Source organism: Canis aureus, chromosome 1 (assembly GCF_053574225.1).
Source record: "Canis aureus isolate CA01 chromosome 1, VMU_Caureus_v.1.0, whole genome shotgun sequence".
NCBI classification, from domain to species: Eukaryota; Metazoa; Chordata; class Mammalia; order Carnivora; family Canidae; genus Canis; species Canis aureus.
Window position 1 is genome coordinate 121,777,929 of NC_135611.1, and position 22,838 is coordinate 121,800,766.

The window sequence follows — 22,838 nt, forward strand, 5'->3', positions numbered from 1 at the left end:
TGGTCGCGTGGCTCGTTTTCGATGCACCTCAAATAGAGATGAGAGGCTGGGGAAGCACGGGCCCCCCTCCTCCAGGCAGGGATGCAGCACACGGGGCACGCTCGGGGACGTCCGCTGCCTGGCCTCGGGCCTCAGCGCCCCAACATGCTCGCTGGGGCGCCCTGGGCAAGTGACGCGGCCCCGGGGTGCCTCTACCTCCCTACGTGTAACATGGGAAGAGTAAGGACCAGATCTGCCTCACGGGAGTTTGCGGGCAATTAAATAAAAGAGTATGGTCTGTGTCTCCCTCTGGGAGGTACCTAGAACGGGAGCTGGCCCTGGCGCGTGGTACGTGACGATGATTTAAAAATGAACTTGGGCGATGGAGGGATGGCCCCGGGGATCGGACCCTGCTGCTGAAGACACGGGGGTCATGCCCTGGGCGCGGGGAGACGACGGCGGGAGAGTCATCTTCCTTAGACACTAGGGCCAACATGCTGGGCGTCGAATGGGACGAAGCAACCCATTTCGGGGGAGCTCCTCTGAGGCGTCCAGGGGCCGGGGGCAGGGTTGGGACCCATGGCCACCTGACGTTTCCGCTACGCTGCCCAACTAGCGGGTCTCATTCCGCCGGGTGGCCATGCAGGCGTCCTGGGCGGTTTTAGCCTCCAAGTGTGGGATTCTCTTCCCTGGATGTTTGGTGTGGTCACAGTCTGATACCGGCAGTGCCAGGCCTGGAGAAGGCGGCCCGGTGCAGCTGGAACCGACTGCGACCTCTCCGCCAGGCCCAGCGCACCCCCTCCCTGCTGCCCTCGCGCCCTGGCCGCAGCTGACCACGCTGAGGTTCGGGGGGCCGGGTCCCCACCTGCGGCACCGGGAGGCTTCTCCACGGAGGGGAGAACGGGCGAGCCACCCATCAGCCCTTGGTCTCAGCTTCCTCACTCAGGAGGCGGGCTCTGACGACCGGCGGACCAGGCCGTGCGGAGCTGGCTGGTGAGGCTGCTGGCCGGACAGTCGCAGGAGGACCGGCCAGCTCCGGGGGCCTCCCACGAAGGGGGCGACACCGGGATGGCCCACCTGCCTAGAAGGCAAGGCTGGGGGCCAGTCTGCATCAGAGAGACCCTGCCCCATTTCTCCTCGGGTGGGACGAGCACCTGTCCGGGTCGGTGACACCGGCCTCCATTTGGCCACCTGCAGCCTTGGAGGAGGAAGGACGGAGTCACAAGTCTGGACCCGAAGCCAGTGACCCCAGAAGACCAAGAGCAGGCTCTCCCATCATTCAAAAAAAAAAAAAAAATAGGGGGTAGGGAGGCTCCAAGCCCCCAAGCCCCCACCCCAGAGGGCCCGCTCTTTCCTTTGGGCAGGCCGAGGGCCAGATGGCCACCCTCATCTGCCCTGTCAGCGGTGACCTCTCGACTCGACAAATAGCAAGTGCGTCTTAATCAGAGCGCGCCCTTCCTGTCCACCAGACACGGCAATTGCACCGGCCCGCCCCTCGAGGAAACAAGACCTTCTTAATCACAGGCTGCTGGAGGGGCAGCGAGGAGGCCCAGAGGCCCGCCCGGCCCGCAGCCCGAAGCCACCATCCTCCCCGGGGCCCCCGCCAGCCCGGGCCGGGAGGAAGGAGCCTCCGAATTGCCAGGCCCTGGAATAATAACTCACATTACTCCGATCCCATCTGCACCCAGTGAAGGCAGAGCAGGGGAAGGAGCATAAAACACAAAGTTCCCACAGACAACATCTGTCTTAGTGCAAACAATGGACCATTATCTTGTAAATAATTCTGATTAAGCTGCAGCGTTTCCTCCTGAAACTGGTGGCGGGGAGCACCAGGAGGAGGATGCGCTGAGCGCCGGGCCTCCCGAGCGGGCCTGAGCCCGTGAGCACCCCGCACCCTGCACCCCGCACCCCGCAGCAAGGCCCTTCCGATGGGCTCGGTGCCCCCTGAAGCTCCCGGGGCTTCCCCGGCCTGGACCCCCTCATCTCTCGGGCGGGGGGGTGGGGGGTCCTTCCTCACCATTTCCTCTGCCCGCCCCTCAGGTGCTTTCTCATCTTTCTCTTCTACTCTCTTCTTACTGCTTTGCTGCCCCCTCGGCTTCCGCTTCCCTTCGCTTCCGTCTACCAGGCCCAGTTTCTGTTCTGGTTCTCGGACCCCGTTCTCACCGCCTGGCCCTTCTGGCTCCCAGTCCCTCTGCGGCCCCCTGTCCACCCTTGTCCCAGCCCAGGCCCCTGGGGTGCACCCATCCTTCCCACTACCCCGCGGATACCTGGTGGGCACGGTGTCCAGGCTGCGGGCTCCGAGGCCTGCAGGCCCCACACCGCCCTCTGGGAGGCCCGCGTCCCCCACCGGGAGGGCCCCTCGTGTGAGCTCCAGGATGCACTCTCCTGCCTCATCCCCCTCCTCCTGCATCTCCTCCCCAGAGAAGGGGCTGACGAGTTGTGAGCCCACCCGACGCCGGGGACCCCAGGCACTCAGCCTGTACAAATGAAGCGCGACTGTCCACTCCGCCAGGGCATTCACCCCGAAGGTCCTCAAGAAAATTCTCCTTGTGATTCCACATGAATAGCCTGAGTGTGACTTAGAGGCAACACACCAAGCCCGACGTTTCCACGTAAAGCAAAAGCCCCTGGGGCACAAGAATCCCCTTCCCACAGGTTGGCCAATAGGTATCGTGTTTGTCTTGCTTTGTTTTGTGTTTAAATCTAATTGTGAATCCTCCGTGGCATTAGAAAACAGGAAAGATGGGTCAATCACAGGGCTGATTTCTGCACATCCGGGGAATGGGGCCACTGAATCTTCACACGGGCTCCTCCGTGGAGGTGTCCAGTCTGGGGTGGGAGGACCCCCAGCTCAGCGCTTCGGACAGAAGCTTCCAGGGGTGAGCACAGACTGGCAAGGCTGGGGCTACCACACCCTGCAACACCCTACCCCGATTCCCTACCCACCTGCCAAGGTCTCAGCGAGTTCTGGGTTTACGGGGCGGGGCTCCCCGCCTGGGTCCCGCATAGCAGCAGACGTCCTTAAATAACTGAAACGTGGGTGACTTGCCGACCTCCTAGTTACCCAACCATATTCACTGTATTGTCTGGAGGGTGCATATGTGTGCCCTTTGATGGAAGGCGAAACCGAGGCAATCCCGGTATATTCAGCTGAAAACAGCCAAAGATGCACGGGGCCCACACCTGGAGATAACACACGCGGCCCCAGGTTGAGGCGGAGGCGCTGTGGGGTGGGGGGCGGGGGGCTTGCTAGCCAACAGCGACTGGGTGGCCGAGAGATGAGGACGGAAGAGCAGAAAGGCCCCCCCGGCACGGAGGAGGATGTGCGCTGCCCCTGCGGCCCACGCACGCACGATGGGGCCTGACACGAGCCCCCGTCTCTTGATCCCGCCTTCCGTTCCCTGTACGAGCCGCGTGGGAGTTGGGGGCTCCCGGGAGGGGCTATCGTCCTAGGAGGGGCACGCTGGATTATCAAATTGGTATCTGCAATGTGCTTGAGGAAAACTTAATCATGGAAAACACTCTCCTCTCAAGCTCCACTGTGAACACAAGAGGTCGAAAATTGAAAAGGAGAAAAAAGTCAGATAATCAGTTTTTTCTTGCATTACCATGAGCTCAAAAATCCAGTTGTATTCACTCTTAAAAAAATTATATGTATGTATGTATATATATATATGAGAAATTCCGCAACGCTCTTCTGATGATTTAAGAGCAGCGTCTTCACGGGGACGGGGGTTCTCACTCACGGGCCCCACGCCCTCAGGGAGTAAACGGTCTTGGCTCCACTGAAATCCCACATGTTCACGCACTTGTGGGACCAGCTGGGCTCCCACATCCGGGGCCCTGCTGAGCGTTCATGGGACTGACCGGGTCCTACAAGGTCACCTGGAAGGTCAGGGCTAGAAGGGACCGTGAGAGCCAGAGTTTGAGACCTGGGAGGCCACTGAGGGCCCTTGCAAGCACCCCTCCTTTCACCCGCGGGGAAATGGTGCCCAAAGGGAAGGGGGAGCCGTCGACCCTTGGAGCCGGACTGCTGGTGGACGCCTGGTCCCCGCGACCCCACATCTGGCCTCTGCTGAGCCTGCAGCTGAGCTGAGAGGCTCCACGCTTTTCAGTATTTAAAACCCACAGTTTGCTTCCCACGGGGAACCATGGACTGAGTACCTGTCCTCATCCTTGGTGGCCTTTTGCAGGGCGCTGAGGGTGGAAAAGCTCTCGGGCCAAGGGGTTGGTGCCCTACTGCTTCTCCTCCAGGTCCCTGGCATGCACGTCTGGTGTCGCTCCGCATGCACAGACGGAGACGGCTCGGTCACCGATGGGCTGCAGTGACCCTCGACGAGACGCCCCAGCTGGGGTCGATGCCCTCGCTCCTTCAGGCCTCAGCGGGGCAATTCTGAGATGAGCCGGAGGAACGCGGGAGGGCTGAGCCCTGTCCTCGACTCTCGTTAACACATCAGGGTGGCTTCCTCCCTCCTCCGTCTCCCTCCCGGCTCCTGGGATCACCTCCCACTCTCCCTCCACCCAGGTTCTTATCTTAGGGCCTGCTCTGGGAGACCCCCAACGAGGTCGCCCCTGGGAGCTCGGAAGACTGACAACATCAATGGACTCTCTCCTTGAGCGGAGCCCAACCTACGCCGGACCCCTCAGTGCCCACCGAGGCCACCCCATGTGCCCGCTGAGCACCCGCCTCCAGCCCTGGCCCAGGGGCACAGCACACCTCGGAGCGGCCTGCCCTCAGCGCTCCCCACCCACCCCGGCCCGCGGGGCCCCACAAAACCCTTGAGTCAAAGTCCGAGAAAAGCGACTTGTCCGTCATATAGAAAAGAGCAATAATTTAGTAAATTAATTGCAAATTTACTTTCCCTGCTTGGTTGCCCGTCTCCTTTTATGGGGATAATTGAGAGCACATTATATTAATGGGACAACAAGAGAAGTCCGAGAAGAAAACTGAAGCTCGTGAGCAGCGGGTTACGACCGGGACCGGGTGGGTGCCTCTGCCCAGCGCCCCCGCCCCGCACGAGAGCCAGCCGGCGTCGGGGCGCACACACGGGTGTTTCTGCGAAGGCACCGGCTTTGCCGAGCTCCCCAGCTTTCACCCTGACGCCGCGCCGTGGTCGCCCCGGAGGCAGAGCGGCTCCCGCGGGACGGCGCGGCCACGTGCCTGCGAGTGAGTCCAGGCATCGGGACGTGTCCCGGAAGGAGCGGCTTTAACCCGGGGGCCATAACCATCTCCCAAAACTTAGAGCCCCCCCAGCCCCGCCCCCCGAGGATCTGAATTTCATCAGAGCAAGCGTATCCCCCCCCCCCCCACCCCGTGTAGGGAAGCAGGGGCTCCGAGGACTTGGACCTACCACGAGCTGCAAGCACCTTCCACGTCCCACCCTGAGCCCGTGGCCTCCTTCTGACTCCAGCCTCCCCTCCGGGGGTGGGGGCGGGGGTGGGGGTCTCCTGCCCACCTCAGATCGGGGGCGGCCCAGCCTGGGAAGGGTCAAGGGCAGATCCAGTAGGTGATGCTCCGAGCAGGTGCGGTGTGTGGTCCCCCCAGAAAACCTACTTGTGGCCCCGGCGCCGAGCTCTCAGCTGAAGCGGGCTCGTCCCCAGGCCTGACTCCCCCCAGCTCGCTCGCAGCAACCAGGAGGTTCCCTGAACGCGCAGTGGGGGGGAGGGAGTTCTCTCCCCCCAGGCAGGAGTGGGGGGTGGATGGAAGCAGGGGTGCCGTGGAGCGGGAGGCGGGGAGGAGGCTGGGGCTCGGTTCATAAAAGTGGGGAGATGAAAAGCCACACAGGTCCCCTCTGAGCTTGAGAAGCCCCCACTGGGAGCGACTCAGGACACACCCCCCCCACCCCGCCTGACAGGCAGAAACGGGTAGAGGCCCCATAGCTGGGGGATCGGCCCCGGGAGGGAGAGAAGATGGCAGAGACGTGGCTGAGCCCGACGCCTCTCCAGGGTACACCCTGTGTCCCGTCCCCCAGGCCCCTGGCCACCCTGTGGTCCCCTGAGTCCCTGCTGGCAGGGATCCGGGGGCCGTGAGGCCAGCAAGGGAGCCCGGGGGGTGCAGAGTGACTATAAACGGTGAACGGGGCCGGGGGCCGGGTGCTCAGGCCTCGGTGGAGGCACGGAGGCCCCGCAGCCATCCACAGAGCCCTCTCCCCCTGCCCCGTCCCCGGGCCCGGGCGCTGGTCCAGAGAGGCCCGTGGGTGCCCCCTGCCTACGGAGGGGGTCGGGGGTGGCCCCATCCTGGGAGCTGCACCTGCAGCCTCTTCAACCAAACGGGCCTTGGGCCCCCGGGAGGGAACACAGCCCCCCCTGGCAGGGATGCAACGTGGCTGCAGAGGGTGACATGGGCCCCCTGGAGCCCTCGGGGGGGCGAGAACCCGGGGAAGGGCCCAGAGCCCCAGACCCAGAGGGCCCTGGAAGTAAAGACAAAGCTTTCCTGGGGTGGCTCGTTCTGCTCAGGCGCGGGGAGGCCGCGTGGGCCCGGGCCGCGTGGCTGGGCATTTTGGGATCCGTCCCGGCGCTGTCGGCGCCCCGAGAGCGGAAGCGGGAGGCAGTTGTGGGGGAGCCAAGATGGTCACGCGGGCTTGCGTCGTGTGTTCGAGACTCGGAATCTCCCCTTCTCCCACAGAAGAGACTGTCCTCTGGTGTCTGGGGCCGAGGTCACTTGAACGGTTTGCAGGACACCTGCCGGAGGGGATGTGCCAAGCAGTCGACGTGCTACGACTGTCCTGCTGCCGAGGCCGGGGTTGCCGGGCTTCCGTCCCCTCACACGGGGGACACTTTATTTATGGGGGTGTGGGCACTGTCAGACGATGAGAATACCTCGCCCCACCTTTTCTCCCACCGGTTAAACGGGGAGCTGGGGTGTGCACAGAATTCAGAAGTCTCCAAAGTGGACCCCAGCAGGAAGGCTTTCTAGAAACACTGCAGAAGGGAAGGGCCTGAAGTCCAGCTCAGGGACCAAAAAAAAAAAAAAAAAAAAAAAAAAAAACCCAAAAAACTAAGCAACAAAAATGGGGAAGCAAACCCCTTCATTCCTCTAACCCCACCCCTCCCACCCTGACGTGAGGTCGGGGACACGGGCCGGGCCAGCGCCTGGGACAGCAAAGGCAGGTACATCAAAAACTCAGCGGACAAAAATACTCCAAGTCCCACGATTCCGAGCCCCTTTCCGATGAAAACTACCTTCCCCGGGATGCAAAGAGAACCTGGAGGTTTGCACGGGGCCTGGGAGCACTCGTGGGGTCTACGTGCCCGCAGAGACGTGCTCAGCTGGCCCACCCAACCTGCCCCCCGCCCGCCGTCCCCGCCCCCCAGACCGGGAGATGCCGTGACACCTGCCCCTGTAGTACCCGCTGCGACACGTGGGGCCCACCTCCAGCAAACAGCCCCCGGGGTTGGGGCCGGGGAGGGGGTGCAGCCACCTAGGACCTCCCCGAATGTCCTGCTGAGGCTTCCAACAGGGCGGGCGTCCGGGGTGCAGGCGGGGTCGGGGGTCGGTGTTGGTGGTGGAGGAGGAGGGTCGCCGGCTGTCGTAGACGGGATTAACATAATGACTCAAAACTGCACTAAGGTTTCACAGCTTTTTTTTTTATTAGCAATACCAAGATAAGTTATCGAAGCATTTTTTTTTTTAGTATCGTTTTACATTCCATTCATAAATGACCTAACTTGTAACTCAGCATACAGCACACTTAAAAGATATAGTTTGACACTTATTCAGAAAGCTACAATTATTAGAACTTACATGCCTTCATTACCAGGAACACCTTAATAGCATCTTCTCGTCACTTCCACAATACTCTAGGCCAAAGCACACGATAACCCAGCACAAGTTCACACAGTTTTTGCTTCCATCACCACGTTCGAAGTCGCGGCCGCCGGGGCGCCGTTCACTGGAAATTTTCTTTACTGTCCTCGGTTCCCGGTTAATGGGACAAGCTGACACAATATTAAACTAGCAATGGCACTGCTTAAATACTATGGAGAAAGAGAATTACTGCACTTTTCCGTATTCTTCTAAAGCGTTAACAAAATACAGGACAATCGGACACAAGCGGTGACGCCGACGAGACTGTCAGGGCCCGGCCTCTAGCAGCCCGGCGAGCTGGCGTAGCAGGCCGACCCCCCCCCCCCCCAGCCCGGCCGCCAGTCAGATTTTTCACAGGTGAAGGGACTCTCCAATCCACCAGCGCTTGTCACTCAGGATTCACGACTTTGAGGGAGTTTTTCAAGTTACTAAGCCTTCGCGATCCATGACTAATAGAGGAACATATGGGGCAGTATTTTTAGCCTCCCTGATTCTCTTGCTATATATACCGTAGGTCGGTGTGCGTGTGTGTACACATACCTATGCCAATAGTAATTATTTATTCAACACACATATGTGTATACGTTCTTCTCCCGACTTTACACGATTAACAAGCTGCAGGTAGCCACCGAGGAGCACGAACAGACAAGGGCAAGTCCAGCTAGACCGACTAGAACAGGGGGTGTCACTTACCTGCAAGAGAACGTGCAGATTCATTAAACAGTCCAGAGACCGCGTAGGCTAGAGGCATTGGGGAGCGAGGCCAGGGCCACGCTCCCTAATTGTTTAATGGAGTAACGACAATAAAGCAATATTTATAAAATTTGGTCCTTCCGTCTCTGGCGAAAGCGGGAATAGTCTACGTGATTAGAGCAGGTTGGCAATTAGGCGTGGAGGTGCCGTTGATCAGCGCTAAGTAATAGGAGATAATTACTACTTATTTGAAACCTGGGCTTTGCACACAACATCTGAATATAAAGAGGGAAGAACCTGACGCCTCCGGTAGCTAAGACGTGGCCTCCCGTCTGCACGGCTGTCGGTGCCGACCGTCACCGTGGGTGGGCAGCCGGGAAGGGAGAGGCCGAAGCCGAAGCTCCGGGTACCTGCGCTCCGCACGAGGCAGCCCGGGGGGTCACGCTGCTGCTGTTTTGCACGAGAGCAAAACACTCCGAGAGCTTGCACGCCCCCGGGGACGTGGGGGTCTGTTCCCACAACACCCTCTTAGCTTTCTCTTCCTCCCTCCCGGTCTTAAGCCATTACTGGGGAGAAAAAAAAAAAAAAAAGTGCGTCTGTGCATCTATGTCCGTGTGCGTAATTTTTTTTTTTTTTTTTTTGGAACCAAAGAGCTCAGTTGCTATCTCCTCTCACCCCAGGCTCAGTCCCGGGCGGTGGGTATCGAGCGATCCAAAAAGAACATGCACACAGAAACCAAAATGAAAGCTACCAGACTTTTCTCCTGCTTCGGAGGCACTGTTGATTCAGACAGTAGCTTTTGGAGCCAAAAATATGCAGCAAAAGGAAAGGAACATAAACAAGGCTAAATGTCACCAGTGTTTGCCGACTTACAGACACCATCCATTTGTTTGTTCTGAAATGACGAGTGGACCATTTGGCAAATACAATGGTATTCGCACAACAGTTCTGTCGTCCCGCAGTGCAAACGACATCACGTCAGTGGCATTCCCATTTAATTTAAAAAAAAAAAAAAAAAAAGAGGGAGGAGGAGGAGAATGCCCAAAGAGTTTGGGGAGGCTGCCATCCAAAGAGGCTGCCTCGGCGTCAACACAGCGCACACAGCGAGGCCTCGGACGGGACAAGAGGAGAGGCGGTCCGTGGTGGGCGCGGGTTCCTGCAGGAGATCCCAGGGGACAGCAGCTGCCCCTTGTCCTGCCAGAGTCAAAGGGACGAGCTCTGCGGCTGCCCGTGGGGCGGCCAGCGGGAGGGGGCAACGATCTGCATTCACGCAAAGGATCTGCCCTCGGACCATAAGCCGAGTGCTCCTCTCCCTACTGGGCTCCCACGTGGGACCCCGGACACACACTCCTTCTAGGAGCAGGCCGGACTCTGGAAGTCAATGAACAATCTGCAAAGGATAGAATCAGGCAAAGGAAACGAGCGCCAGGTTGTGCTTTGCCGACAGTCCCTGCAAGCCAACCCACTTGGGAACCGGCTCACGAAGAAGGCACGAGGGAGGGACGAGGGCTCATCCGGCGTCAAGGAAAGCACGGCAGCTCCAGAGACAAGGCCCTACCGTGGAGAGGCCCCTGGGTCTTGCAGGCTAACCGCCCTCCTGGGCGTTGACAACGTGGGCTCCCGTACGCAGGGTCGATTTACGCCTCGTGGTCCTCCCCCCGGGGCCATTTTCCTAACCGAACCTCCTTTCTTCATTAGAACCCGCTGGCTCCTAGGCCACAAACTTAGAATCATCCACTAGACCAAAGAACGTGCCCAGTGCCCTTGGCTGTGCACCTGTCGCCTAAGCTTGGGCGTCCTCACTCACGCGCACGTGGGGAGTGCTCACGCTCCTTCCACACGTTCCAGCCGCGGCCCCCTTGGACATCTCGACCGACTACAGGTTCAAACCAAAATCTGGTCAAGTGTTAAGGAGGAGGGACTTCCTTCCTACCCTAAGCGCTTGCCTTTGACCAGGAAGCAGCAGAACTGGGTAGAGACTGGAAAGGTAGGGCCACCGCCACCAATGCCATCGCAAAGTCACCAGAATTGCCTTGAAAGCTGAATTATCCACATGCCAAGAAAGAGCCATCCAAAATCGGTCCCGGCAGACGTGAGGAAGTAAACCCCGACCGAAAAGTGAGATCTGTACTTGCTTAGAACCGAAGGGACCGCCGCAACCAAGAGTCCTACGGGCGCTGGGGCACCTGGGTGGCTCAGCGGTCGGTTAAGCATCGGACTCTCGGTTTCTTCTGGCTCAGGTCAGGATCTCGGGGTCATGGGATTGAGCCTTGAGTTGGCTCCGTGCTCAGTACGAAGTCGGCTTGAATTTCTCGCCGCCTCTGCCCCTCCCCTCTGCCCTCTCTCTCTCAAATAAATATTTTCAATAAGTCACTTGGATACAGGCACCGTTCCCTTGCGACATCCATTTCTACTATAAAACGCCCACTCAATGGAGAACCAGTCACCCGAGCTCCTCTACACCCTTCGTGTTGTTTCATCCTTCCACGTCTGTCCATCGGGGGGGCGGGGGGGAAACGGAGGCTTCCGCAGAGCACGCTCACCTCCGAGCCAAGGTGGAGCTCCTGCCTGCTCCTCCTCTGCCTACACTGGCTGTGACCCGGGAGCCCCTGGGACTGCCGTGAGCTGCAGAGGGGTCTCCTCCTGCAAGTCTTTAGTGCAACAGGCAGGGGGTGGCCTTCCGGGACAGGTACACCGGGGCCATCAGGGTCTACGAGCCTCCTCTCTCTCTCTCTCTCTCTCGGGAAAGTCTCTTGTGTCTCAGGCTTTGCATCACGGGTCAGTAGATGGAGCCCAGCACCTGCTACCCTGGGCCTTCCCTACGTCACTCCTGGGCCAGCGGAGCCACAACAGACAGGTTCCCGCGTGCCTCCTCCAGGGACGACATCCTGCTCTACCCTAGAGCTGGGGGTGGCCCAGCTGGCCGACGCGTGGGCCAAATCCAGCCCATCGCCTGCATTAGTAAATAAAGTTTTATTGGAACACGGCCACGCCTATCTGTTTGATTTTCACTTGGCGGGGCAGGGTCGGGTGGCCGTGACCCAGACCACACTGCCTGCAGTCCTAACTTATTTCCACTCTGGCTCTTGAAGAAAATCGTTCCCAACTCCTGCTTTGGATTGTGTAGCCGGTAAATGGTGACTATTTCCAGATACTCTCTGGGCTGGAAAGCGGCGAGCTTGGGGGAGGCCAGAGTCACATTTTAAGAGCGCTCAGCTTGGAGGCCCTGGTTCATTTTATCACGATGAAGCGCAGCTCATTTTATCACAATGGGGAGAGGTTTCAGTGGACCTCGTGTCCTTTTTTTTTTTTATTTTTTTTTTTTAAGGAGGAGTCCTAATTCTCTCATTGCTCTGGAAGCCCAGGGAATCCTTGGTCTCAGGTGTAATTTGGGAGGCCAGGTTCCCAGTAACCTGCAGATAATAAATTGGGACGACTGAGACCTTTGTTGCTAATGGCCCTGCCTTCCCACTAGCTTGCCCAGGGGCCCGCCGGGTGCCTGGGGCTGGGAGCTACTGCGTGAGAGCCCATGCCCATGACAGACGTGCTGGTGTCTCCTCGCTCGGCCCGGCCTCCCCGCGTGCTGCCAACTCCAGAGCTCCGAAGGGCAGAGGGGGTCATGCTCTTCTTACTGCCTTTCTCTTCAATGCTTCCCATCAACCCGACCCCGGGCGCACCAGAAGACACCGGCAGAGCAAACTCCGCTTGCAGGACTCAACACATAATGACCCCCAGCCATCTGTCTCAGGTTTGAAAGGCAGAGAGCAAGGGCGATCTGGTTGCTTTCCAAATCCACAAACTGGGGTGAAACATGCTCCGCGACCCTGCCATGCGGCCAGCCCTCCAGGTGCTGCGCAGACCGGCCCCTGCGCTGTCTGGGGCACACAGAAGCCCGCGCCGCCCGTGCTCCCCGACCTGCAAGCTGCTGGCTGGCCCAAGAGTTCGGCAAAGTTTTTTCCAACAGGACGAGGGGGGTTGCCCGCCTTGTCCTATCAGTGGATGTGAGCCCTGCTCCGGCCTGCCCTTCCTCCCTAATTAAATACCCATGTGGCTCCTGTCCCATTACGGGACCAAGGTCAAATCCATTCCAACAAACCTGAGGGCACAGCCAAGTTCTTTAACGGCACTCAATGACCTTGCCTGTCATGTTCTTCAGCAGAACAAGGAAATGCGGGCTATGCCTGGAGTCTGAAAGGCACCTCAAGGAACGGACGCTTTAATCGCAGTGGTAGTTCGCCCGGTGGCGTCAGGCCCACAGCGGGATCCGACCTACTCTACAAGCAACCGCGTGTGTCCTCCAGCTCCACCCAAGACGGCTCCTCCTCGGGATCTCCCCTAGTACATCTCTGACAGGCGGATGCGCTACGCTCTACGGAAGCACCCCGCAAGGTTCACGCGTGGGCTCCAGGACTCTGCTGCCCACCGGGCTGGGCCGGCCCCTCTCTTCAACTCTCTCTTCTGAACCAAAGTTGGAAACGCACTGGCTCGGAATGGGCCGGGCTCACGGGCCAGGAACCCAGGTCCGGGGGGCCAAGGAACGTAAGACCAGAGGTGTCACGGTCAGGAAGCAGGAAGCAGGGATCCCTGGGTGGCGCAGCGATTTAGCGCCTGCCTTTGGCCCAGGGCACGATCCTGGAGACCCGGGATCGAATCCCACGTCGGGCTCCTGGTGCATGGAGCCTGCTTCTCCCTCTGCCTGTGTCTCTGCCTCTCTCTCTCTCTCTCTGTGTGTGTGTGACTATCATAAATAAATAAAAATTTAAAAAATATTTATAAAAAAAAAAAAAAAAAGGAAGCAGGAAGCAGGCATGCAGACCCAGGGAGCCGCCTGGAGGTAGAGCCTACAACAGGGATATCACCCACAGGCTTCAGGGTTCGGCGCCACCTCCTCCAACTCGCCAAGCATGTGTCAGAGTAGCTGCGAGCTCTGTGGGGAGTCTGCGTGATCCGAACAACATTTCTACTGATGCTTCTTCAAACACTTTTACAACCCATGAGAACAGAAACAGGCGGACATTAGCTCCTCCTACAAGCCTGTTTCTAGGGGCATCAAAGTGGGGATTTGGGTTGACTAACTAGACAAAAATCAGACCCCAAACTCCCCTGAGATGAGGAATACCGGAATAATTCTTTGCTTTGACAAAGCCCAGCTTCTCGGGGGAGACCAGGTATCAAGCTGGCGGTTCCGCGTGGAAATCCATATCCACTTTGAGTGGAGCAGAGAAGAAGGAACAAACATCAGGAATATTTGATTCCTCGTGCCAACATCATTTCCACTCTTGCAAAGCCAAGCCAAGGCGGCGGGGGGGTGGTGGGGGGCTCGGAGTTTTTGACTATTATTTGTGCTTCTTGCAAAGCTAGAAAGACAGTGAGGTGGACTGTGAGAAAAACGCCCCCCACATGCCCATTCTGTACCCAGTGAGGCTTCAGTCCCCCCCGCCCCTAGATACTGCCCCTTAGGAAGGATGGATATGCCTGGCCCTCATGCATCCTGGGACACAGAGCAGCCAGAAGGAAAATAAGAAGCGGGCTTTGCTTAGGGTGGGCCAGGTACGGGAGTGGAGGAGCGAAGACTGGGCAGGGTCAGGCTCATCCTGGAGGCAAGAGGATGGTGCCCCCGCCCCGCCCCGAGCAGGCACAGGAGCCAGGCAAAGGCCTTCCCTGCCTGCTTCTGAGCTCGAGCAAGAGGACAACGGAAGAAATGAGGCCCAAACGAAGTGCAGAACTTGTGCTCTCTAAAAATAGGCAGTTTACGGCCAGAGTTTGTTTTGACATCTTACCGTGAGTGCAAAGGAGAGCACATGGGCCCGGACCCTGACCTGGAGGGAGAACCACGGCGCCTGGTCCCGGCCTGGCTGGACTCAGGGTCCTCCTTCCCCCTTTTGAGCGAGGGGCCAGGATCTGATGCCCGATGGCCTAAAGGTTAAGCAAGCCAAGTTTTTTGCACAAACCCTGGAGCTGTCAGGGGTGTGTCCTGAGCTGCTGCGTGGGGAGGGGGCCAGAAGTGCCTAAGGGGTGCCATTCACAGGGCTGGGGCTCACGGGATGCACGCTCCCCCTGCCTTCCCCTCCACTCTCACCTGTGCAACCTGTGCAAAAGGACACCAGTGGGCAAGCTCCTGGGAGGCAGAGGCGAGCAGCCTTCCTACTGCACTGAGAGGAAGATGGGGAAATTAATAGGGGTGACCGGAGCTCATTTCAGTAAGAATGAGCTTATGCACATGCCAGGTTTTGATCGTTTCTGATGCATGAATTCCTGGCAGGAACTAGGGTCCGCCATAGGTATTTGAAAGAAGGGAGAGTAGGCTTTAAAAAAAAAAAAAAATCCCCCAAACAACAATAAAAGAAGAAAAGTCACAAACTCAAAACAACCAAGAAATTCAAAAAATTAAAAAAAAAAGATTTAACATTGCTTCCCCAGGGGGAAAAAAAAAAAAAAAAAGAAAGGGGGAGGGTTGGGGAGAGGAGGAAATTGGACTCACATAAAACCCTTTCCTCAAAAAAAACAAAAACAAAAAAAAAAACAACCTTTTTCTCCTTCTTTTAAATATTGTTTTTAAGAGCTTCAAAAAGTCATGAATTGTATGTGGGTAAAAATAGACCTGGGAGGGGGGTGCTGGTTAATGGAGCCGTGTGAATCATTCAGCATAAGGAACTGTCAATATTTTTTTAAGCTGTCAGAAATCCATTTAGTGATTTTTGACAATTCAAAAAAGAAATATGTGTATATATATATATATATATATATATATATATATATATATTTCTGACTGCTTGATCCAGTTCTTAGCAAATTAGGGAAAGAGAAGGTAAAAAAAAAAAAAATATATATATATATATATATATATATATATATATATACACCCATTGAAATTGTGAACCAAGTCCAGCTTCCTGAATTCTGCTCCGCGCTAAACGTTACCATCAGAATTCAGAGCTTAGGAAGTAACTCCTTCCCTCCCTTCCTTCCTTCCTTCCTTCCTTCCTTCCTTCCTTCCTTCCTTCCGTCCTTTGCTGTCCTCGGCAGGTGCGGTGCGTCACAGACATCCACTCCTAGGTGAGACGTGGAGAGGCACCACCATCCCTCCTCTCTGGCCAGGATATCCGGCGACGGGGGATAACACGCGGGGCCTCCTTTCGGGGAGGAGGGGAAGGCTTTGGGATACGAATACCTGGGTGCCAGGGGAATGTCTTTGATCCTCCCCGCCCGCCCCGGCGTTCATTTGATCCTATTCTAGGCTTCAAATTTATTCTTAGGTTTTAAGATCTGGAATTACTTTGGGGTAAACCATATTCGGGGAGGAGGTAAAGAAGTGCCAATTTGCTAACAAGACCAGGCAGGCCCAAGTCCAAGACACACGGGATCACAACACGGCTGCCCCAGGGATCTCACAGCGCACACGTCTCGTCAGAACAACAGGCGGACAGGGGGGCGGAAGGCGAGAGGAGGGAGCCGAAGCCACGGGAGCTGTCTAAAGAGGAGGCACAAACACCCCGAAACAACCTCCCGCGTCAGAAAGGGGATCACTTTATTTCCATAGCGTGGTCAGCTCGTGGGATAGGATCTTAGTGCCCCCTGCGCCGACACAAAGGGAAGTTGAAGGAAGCGGGTTTGGCTTTAGCGAAGCAGAAAGCAACGGTCTCTAGCCGTCTTACGCGGAAGCTGCTAATACTGACGGGTTTGCGAGTTACCGGGTCTTTTTGTTTCCCGTTTCTGTTTTTTTTTTTTTTTTTTAAGATTTTTTTCTCCCCCTCGAGTTAGAGATTAAAAACAGGAGTGGTGCGCACCGTGGGGAACCCCTCACCCCGCCCCGCCCCGACCCCTGTACCCCCACGCCGTCCGTACATTCGGGCCGTTTCCCGGGAGTGCGGACCCCGACCCGGAGGCGTGAGTGCGAGAACTTCCAATGGAGACCGACCCTGGTGATTGTCTACACTGCACATACAGCATCGCTGGGGGGCTGGCACGGTTAGTTAGTTCAAACGCGTGCCAACGGAGGCGTCTACCTCGACTTTTTAAAAACGCACGATTCGGCACTGATGTTTCGGGAAAGGAACTAAAGGAAGACGATTCTAAAACTTACCACACAAGTCTGGCCTCTTGATACATCCAGAATTTGCTGTGCTACTGGCAAGTCCGTTAAAGGCTGCTAAGCCATCAGAACTGTAGGCCCTGAGGACCGACAACATGTTCAGCGGCTTCTCCAGGCCCGGGGGGCCCCGCTCCGGCTTGGGCAGGCCCGCCGAGGGGTCCTGGGCTGGAAGGAGGCCCGGGCCGTGCCACTGCTTCTCGGGCGCCTGGGGTCCCGGCGACACCAGTCCCTGGACGGGCTGAGGGGCGCCCGCGGGCAGCAGGCCGTCCCCGCCGTCGCCGCCGCCGTCCTTGCCGAGGGCCGACTGGGGCTTGCTCATCATCTCGGGCTCCGTTTCCAGATCCTCTTCGTCGTTGTTCTCCCCCTTGGAGGAGTCCATGTCCTCGGAGGAGGCAATGTCGGAGAGGTCGTCGGGAGCGCTCTTGTTGGCGGTCTCGGGGATCAGGATCGGGGCGTCGTCTTCCGAGTGGGCCTTCCCGTCGGGCTCCTTGCCGGCGCAGGAACCGGGGGCCCCCGAGCCCACCAGGCCCGGGTAGACGCCAAACTGCTTGTAGAAGTCTGACGGGAAGTTACAGAACGCGGGGTCCACCAGGCCGGGCCACGCGCCGCTCTTCGGCTCCCCCAGAGTCTCCTTGGCGGCTCCTTGGGCCGTCTTCTCGGAAGCAGCCTCCAGAGGCCCAAGCATGTTGGAAAGGGCCATCTCTTTGCTGGACTGTACGGAGGGCAGCAGGGCTGCTTTGCCGGCCTCCCGGGCTTGGTCCTTGCAGTTGACCGTCACCCCGACGGCGCTGTCTTTGCGCTTGGCTTTGCCCAGGTGGTTGGCCTGCAGGTGCAGGGCCATCAGCTCCATGGACGACGTCGTGAAGGCGCAGAACAAGCAGCCGTGCCACGCGATGCTGTCTTGCACGGTCACCGACGAGCCCGGGAGCGAGGCGGCGTCGGGCCGCACCGACAAGTCTAGAGGCTCGTACTGAGATTTCTCCGACTTCCTGGGGCCCGCCTTCCCGCCGGCTTTGTCCTCACCGCCGTCCGGCCCGTGCACCTTCGTGGAGGGAGGGTCGGACAGGGTCTTGTCCTTCACGTCCTTCTCCTTCTTCAAGGAGCTGAGGACGAAGCTGTCCATGAAGGCTTGCAAGGACCCCTGGAAATTCACACCGTTGTTCACGATGCTCTGATACGCTCTCCCGATGTCGGCGAAGTGGGTGCTTTTGGAAGGCAGGTCGGCGCCCTTCAGGGCCTCCGAAGGGGCCTCGGGGGCCATGCCGCTGGCCTGGCCCGAGTGGTCCGCGGACGAGAGCACTCCGGCTGTCCACTGCTGAGAGGCGGGGCCGCCTCTAAAGTCGATCCCGGGGAGGCCCTTGAAGGCCCCCCTCAGAATGTCCGGCCGGATGAACAAAGCGGCTTTGCTGGGCAGCTCGTCCCGGTGGTCTTGGCTGGGGGGCGGCCCGGACAGCGGCCCGGCTCCATTCTGCCTCTCCCGGTGATGCCGCTCGAGGTGGTATTTTAAGGACGCTGACTGGGTGCCGGCGTAATCACAGTGGGGACACTTGTAGGGCTTCTCACCTGCAAGGTTTCGGTACAAGGAGAAAGAGAGAGAGCGTTTATCTCATTTTGGTGTGCTGAACAGGGCTAGAAGGATCAACATTTGTTCTTGGAAACAAAGCAGCTCAAACTAATAATTAGTTGGCGAACAACTGTTTTTTAATAGAAGAATAATTCGTACTCTTAAGCTTTTTTAATGATTTTGTACCATTTGGGACTATTCAGGAATGACATACTATCTACACACAATTAGCTATCTTTTTCTTTATCTAACATGTGAAAACGGCTGTAGATTTAAAAGCTATGATTATGAAAATTAAGCATAATAATTTCAACCACAGTGATCATTAAAAGTAGAAGTTTAAAAAGACAAAGTATGTAACAAATGGGTGGTTGCAATATTTTGTGTATACAATAGCTCTAAAATTTGTTTAAATTATACACATGGAAACCATTTTTAAACCTAAAAATTTTATGGCACTGTTACGCAAGACTGAAATGAATGATTTAAGTCTTGCTCTGCAGTAAATCATGGATATAATTAGCAAATGGCATACTGCACAAGTAATTTATCATTATTTGGAGGGCACCATTCCAGACGAGCTCAGATATCTGCAGACCTACTGCATTGTTTCTAAATAAAGAACTATAAATACCGATTCTATAAAATATTAATACCATTACGGTGCATTATGATTGCAGCATGTAAAGACATATAGTTAAGATAAAAAGCAGTCAATAAAACTTAAAAGAAAATGAGTAATAAAAAAGGTACAAAATATATTTAGTTTCTGTATTTGAAATTAACATTATCTACTGGTCTTTGTAGCGCCTTAAATTTGTACTAATGGCAAACCTAATGCTCCGGTAGTAAAATGTGTAATTTACCTATAATAAGCGCTTTCTAGAGAATAAAAATAGCTTTAAAGAGTGTTTTTAAAACATATAAGATCATTTTCATGAATTAAATATTTATTTAAATTCAACACCCAACTTCTATTGTTCTTTCCGCCACGGAAAAGGCACCGTAAAACATACAACGTGGACCTGCCCGCATTGTGGCGTCGAGGGAGGGGAGGAGAATAAACAGACGTGGATTGAAATATATTCCAGGAGTCTGTTCGCGATCCAGGGTCTTTTTCTAGACTTTGGGATTGGAAGAGCTCTCCAGAAGGCGTGGGGCTGTGGCCGTCCGTTAGCTTATTCCCGATATCCACCAATTTTTCCTCCCGGGAAACTCCTTTCGGCCCCCCCCACGCCCCCCACCCCCACCCCTTCCTCTCTTCTAGCGTAAACCAGACTGATGTAAAGAGCAACAGCGCGTCATCGGTGAGCGGTGCATCCCCAAGATACCCCACGTGCCTCGGCGGAGGCCCCGGCTCCCAGTCTCCACGGCGTGGGGCGCTGGGGGGCGACGCAGTCGAGAGGAGGGGAGAGGGACTGCTGGGTGCCGCACACAGGGGGCCCCCCAGCCCGGGCTCTGAGCAGGGGACTCCACGTCATCTCCAGATTTCGCGTTGGAACCTTGGAGAAGCCACGCCTGCCTCTTCAAAATGTTGGCTCTGTGCGCCTCGTCTGCTCCCGCAAGCCGGGGACGGGCTGCCCTGGACACATCAGAGCCGGGCAGGGGGCCCAGCTGGGAACGTGGTTCCCTAAGAGCAAAGGTCCCAGCCGTGTCTGGCTAGACCAGTGACAGCACCGGGCAGGAAGGCTCTATCCCCTTTGAGCTAACGGGGGCCCTTTTCCCCACTTCTTGGAGTCAGTCCCTGTGCTGGGCTCAGATTCCCTCCGGCCGCGCTGTGGGGACATCTGGTCGGAGGCGAGGGACCCCGCAGTGGGACAGGCGCTGCCGGGCTGGCCTGGAGGCCCGGTGGCCAGCTGGGCGGGGGTCAGGCTCGCCAGGGGACAGCCTCACCGGGGACCCGGCATCCTGGCTCCGAGGCCAGCGGGAAGCCGGGATGGCCCCGCGGCGAGGGCCTGCGGAGGTGAGGCCTGCGGGCTCTGGGCGGCCCTCGGGCTGCGCGTCACAGATGCACCTGGAAGTGAGGAGGCGCATCTGGCAGAGGGTCTGCGGGGAACGCACCGGGCGTTCATGAGCGGGGGCTACGGAGGTGGGCTGTGGCCTCCAGGCCTCGGGGGGCGGGGGGCGGTCTTCTTACTCGGCGGTCCCGGGGGGTTCCGGGGCAGGGCAAAGACTACAGCCAAGGGGAAACGGCCTGGGAGCTTTAAAAAGGGCTGCTACCGGGTCCCACCTCCACCTCCAGAAGTCGGGAGTGACCTGGCGCGGGGCGAAGGCTGGGATTTGGGCTGTCAATGCCCCCCCGTGGGCCTCTTGGGAGCCCGGGGGCAGCAGCACTGGAGGGAACTCCCTGGGGCGGGCCCTGGCACGTGGGCCCTGTGGGACGGCTCAGCCGGGAAAAGGCGCTCTGCTCGGGAGCCTGCGGAGTGTCTGCAGGGTCCTCCCAGGCGCCAGAGCCCCCACGCTACTTTGCACAACACGGGGCACCCGACTCCTGTCTCGGGGACTTGGCTTCCTCATCGTACAACGTGGGAAGGTGGGGATGTCGCGTCCCCTACGGCTCACGTCGGCTCTGAAACGCACGTCAAGAGCAAAACCCGGTCTCCTGAGTGGGGTCGGGGGCCCATGTGCACATCCGTGTAGGCACCACACACCCAGAAGCAGGCAGATCCATTCACATACCATGTGGGGTTTTTTTTTTTAAAGATTTGATTGATTGATGATTGATTGTATTATAGAGAGAGAGCACGAGCAGGGGGCAGAGGGGAGCCGCAGGCAGAGGGAGAGGGAGAAGCAGGCTCGATCCCAGGACCCCGGGGTCATGACCTGAGCCCACGGCCGACTCCTAACCGACTGAGCCTCCCAGGCGCTCCGCCACGCGATGTTTTGATCGAATGAATAATCCACTTCCATCCTCCGAGGAGGGCAACTGAATGAAGAACCAGCTCCCGTTGCGTTTGGGGGAGACTGATCCCAGGGTTAGTAAAGCAAGGGGAGTTCACGCACATGCACGCCACACGCACACACGTCACAGCCCATCACACACACAACAGGCATGTGCACATGCGCACACACCCCCATCACTCGTGCGTGAGACGCACACAGTACAGGGAGAGAAACTCTTTGTTCGACCCATGGCTCTTCTGACGTCCAGAATAGGGGGCCCTGGACGGCTCAGCCGGTTAAACGTCCGACTCTTGATTTTGGCTCAGGCCATGATCTCGGGGTCGTGAGATCGGGCCCCACATCAGGCTCTGGGCTGGGCGGTGGAGGGGAGGGGAGTCTACTTGAGATTCCCTCTCTCCCCGTCCCTCTGCTGCTCCCCTAGCCATGCTCACGGCTCTCTCTCTCTCTCTCTCTCTCTCTCGGATGAATAAATAAATCTAAAAAAAAAATAAAAAAAATAAAAAAATAAGGTCCAGACTAGGCCTCAATCTCCACTCTCCAGGGAAAACAGGTCATGGCTGAGAAACGAGATGCTCGTTCTTAGCATTCGAGTCTCCCCGGGTCTAGGCCCTGCTGGATTAAGGGCTACGTAGTGAGCTTTCCAGGGCTGCTTGGCTGCACGTGATGCACACAGACTCTGGAAGGCCCTCCTCTGGCCTTTCTCTAGCTCACGCTCCCGCCGACGAAGAGCCCCTCTGCACGGTTCCAAGCAAGGTTCCATGTCCTGCCGGGCTCCTAAAGGCTTTGTTTGGGGGCTGCTCCCTTTCACCCCCATTCGCCACGTAAATGCTCCGGAGCCAACCTCCAGCGGGTAAATCCACCCCTTCGGATCTGTGTTTTAAAAAAGCAAACAACAAAACCCTCGATTTTATTCTCTTCACAACCCTGAAATGGTCTGCACGACCACTGCTGCTCACCCTCCCCGGTCCCCGAGACGGTGCGGGGACGCTTCAGGCTACGGCTGTTCCCCACCGGCAGAGTTGGGCACGGACTCATCTGGGGCGAGCCTCTGCTGGATGCTGCCCAGGAGGAGGCCCCCAGTGGGCACCCGGCTGGGCCCTCCCCCGAGGGCATGTTCCGGAGCCGGGGGTGCAAGCTCCCAACTCCATCCTGGACTAAGCAGAGGGGACGCCTGAGGTGGTCAAGCTCTCCTCTCGGGTTTGGTGGCCGACCGAGGCCGAGCGTACCCGCGCTGAGAGCTGCGTCGTAGTCAGGGTCTCTGTGCCGAGCTCCCCCGAGCGTGCTGGCCTCACTGTACCCAAGCCCCAGGCTCCTGCCGAGGAACAGGTCCGGGGGCCACCTCGCCCTGCACCACCCCGGACCCAAGCTGCCCCGCCAGCGGCTCCGTCTACTTGAATGATTGGCCACTTAGGCCATAGGTTGGCCCGAATCTACTGGGAGGATCAAGGGGGTCGTGGGTCCTGTAGCCACCTCTGTGATGTTTGGGATCCGCTGTCTTTTCGTCTTGCCTGTTGCTGGAGCCAGGTTCTCAGGCGCGTTCGGAGCCAGGTGGATGGCAGGAGTGCACGAAGGAGCAGAGGCAAGCGGCACGCGGCTGTCCTAGAGGGCGGCCGCCACCGACACCAGGCCGCTGGGGACCTGAGGACCTCTATGGAAAGCCCCACATCGAGGTTTCTACATGTAATATCTTGGCTTATTTTTTATTTTTTTTTAGATTTATTTATTTATTTATTTATTTATTTATTTATTTATTTATGATAGACATAGAGAGAGAGAGAGAGAGAGAGGCAGAGACACAG

The 22,838-nt window shown here is 57.4% G+C and overlaps 1 protein-coding gene across 14 annotated transcripts in view; it reads right to left on the bottom strand.

Annotated features, from left to right (window-relative positions):
* The window catches only part of ZNF536 (zinc finger protein 536), a 430,531-nt gene that overhangs the window by 133,953 nt on the left and 273,740 nt on the right, over positions 1-22,838 (bottom strand). For 12 of the 14 annotated variants that reach the window (XR_013356748.1, XM_077856554.1, XM_077856529.1 and 9 more), the window contains one exon: positions 16,563-18,134. Coding sequence is in view for 13 of the 14 variants with exons in the window: in XM_077856554.1 (XP_077712680.1) it covers positions 16,563-18,134 (1,572 nt within the window). In the remaining variant the exon portion in view is untranslated. The other 2 variants (XM_077856606.1, XM_077856591.1) reach the window with 2 other exon arrangements.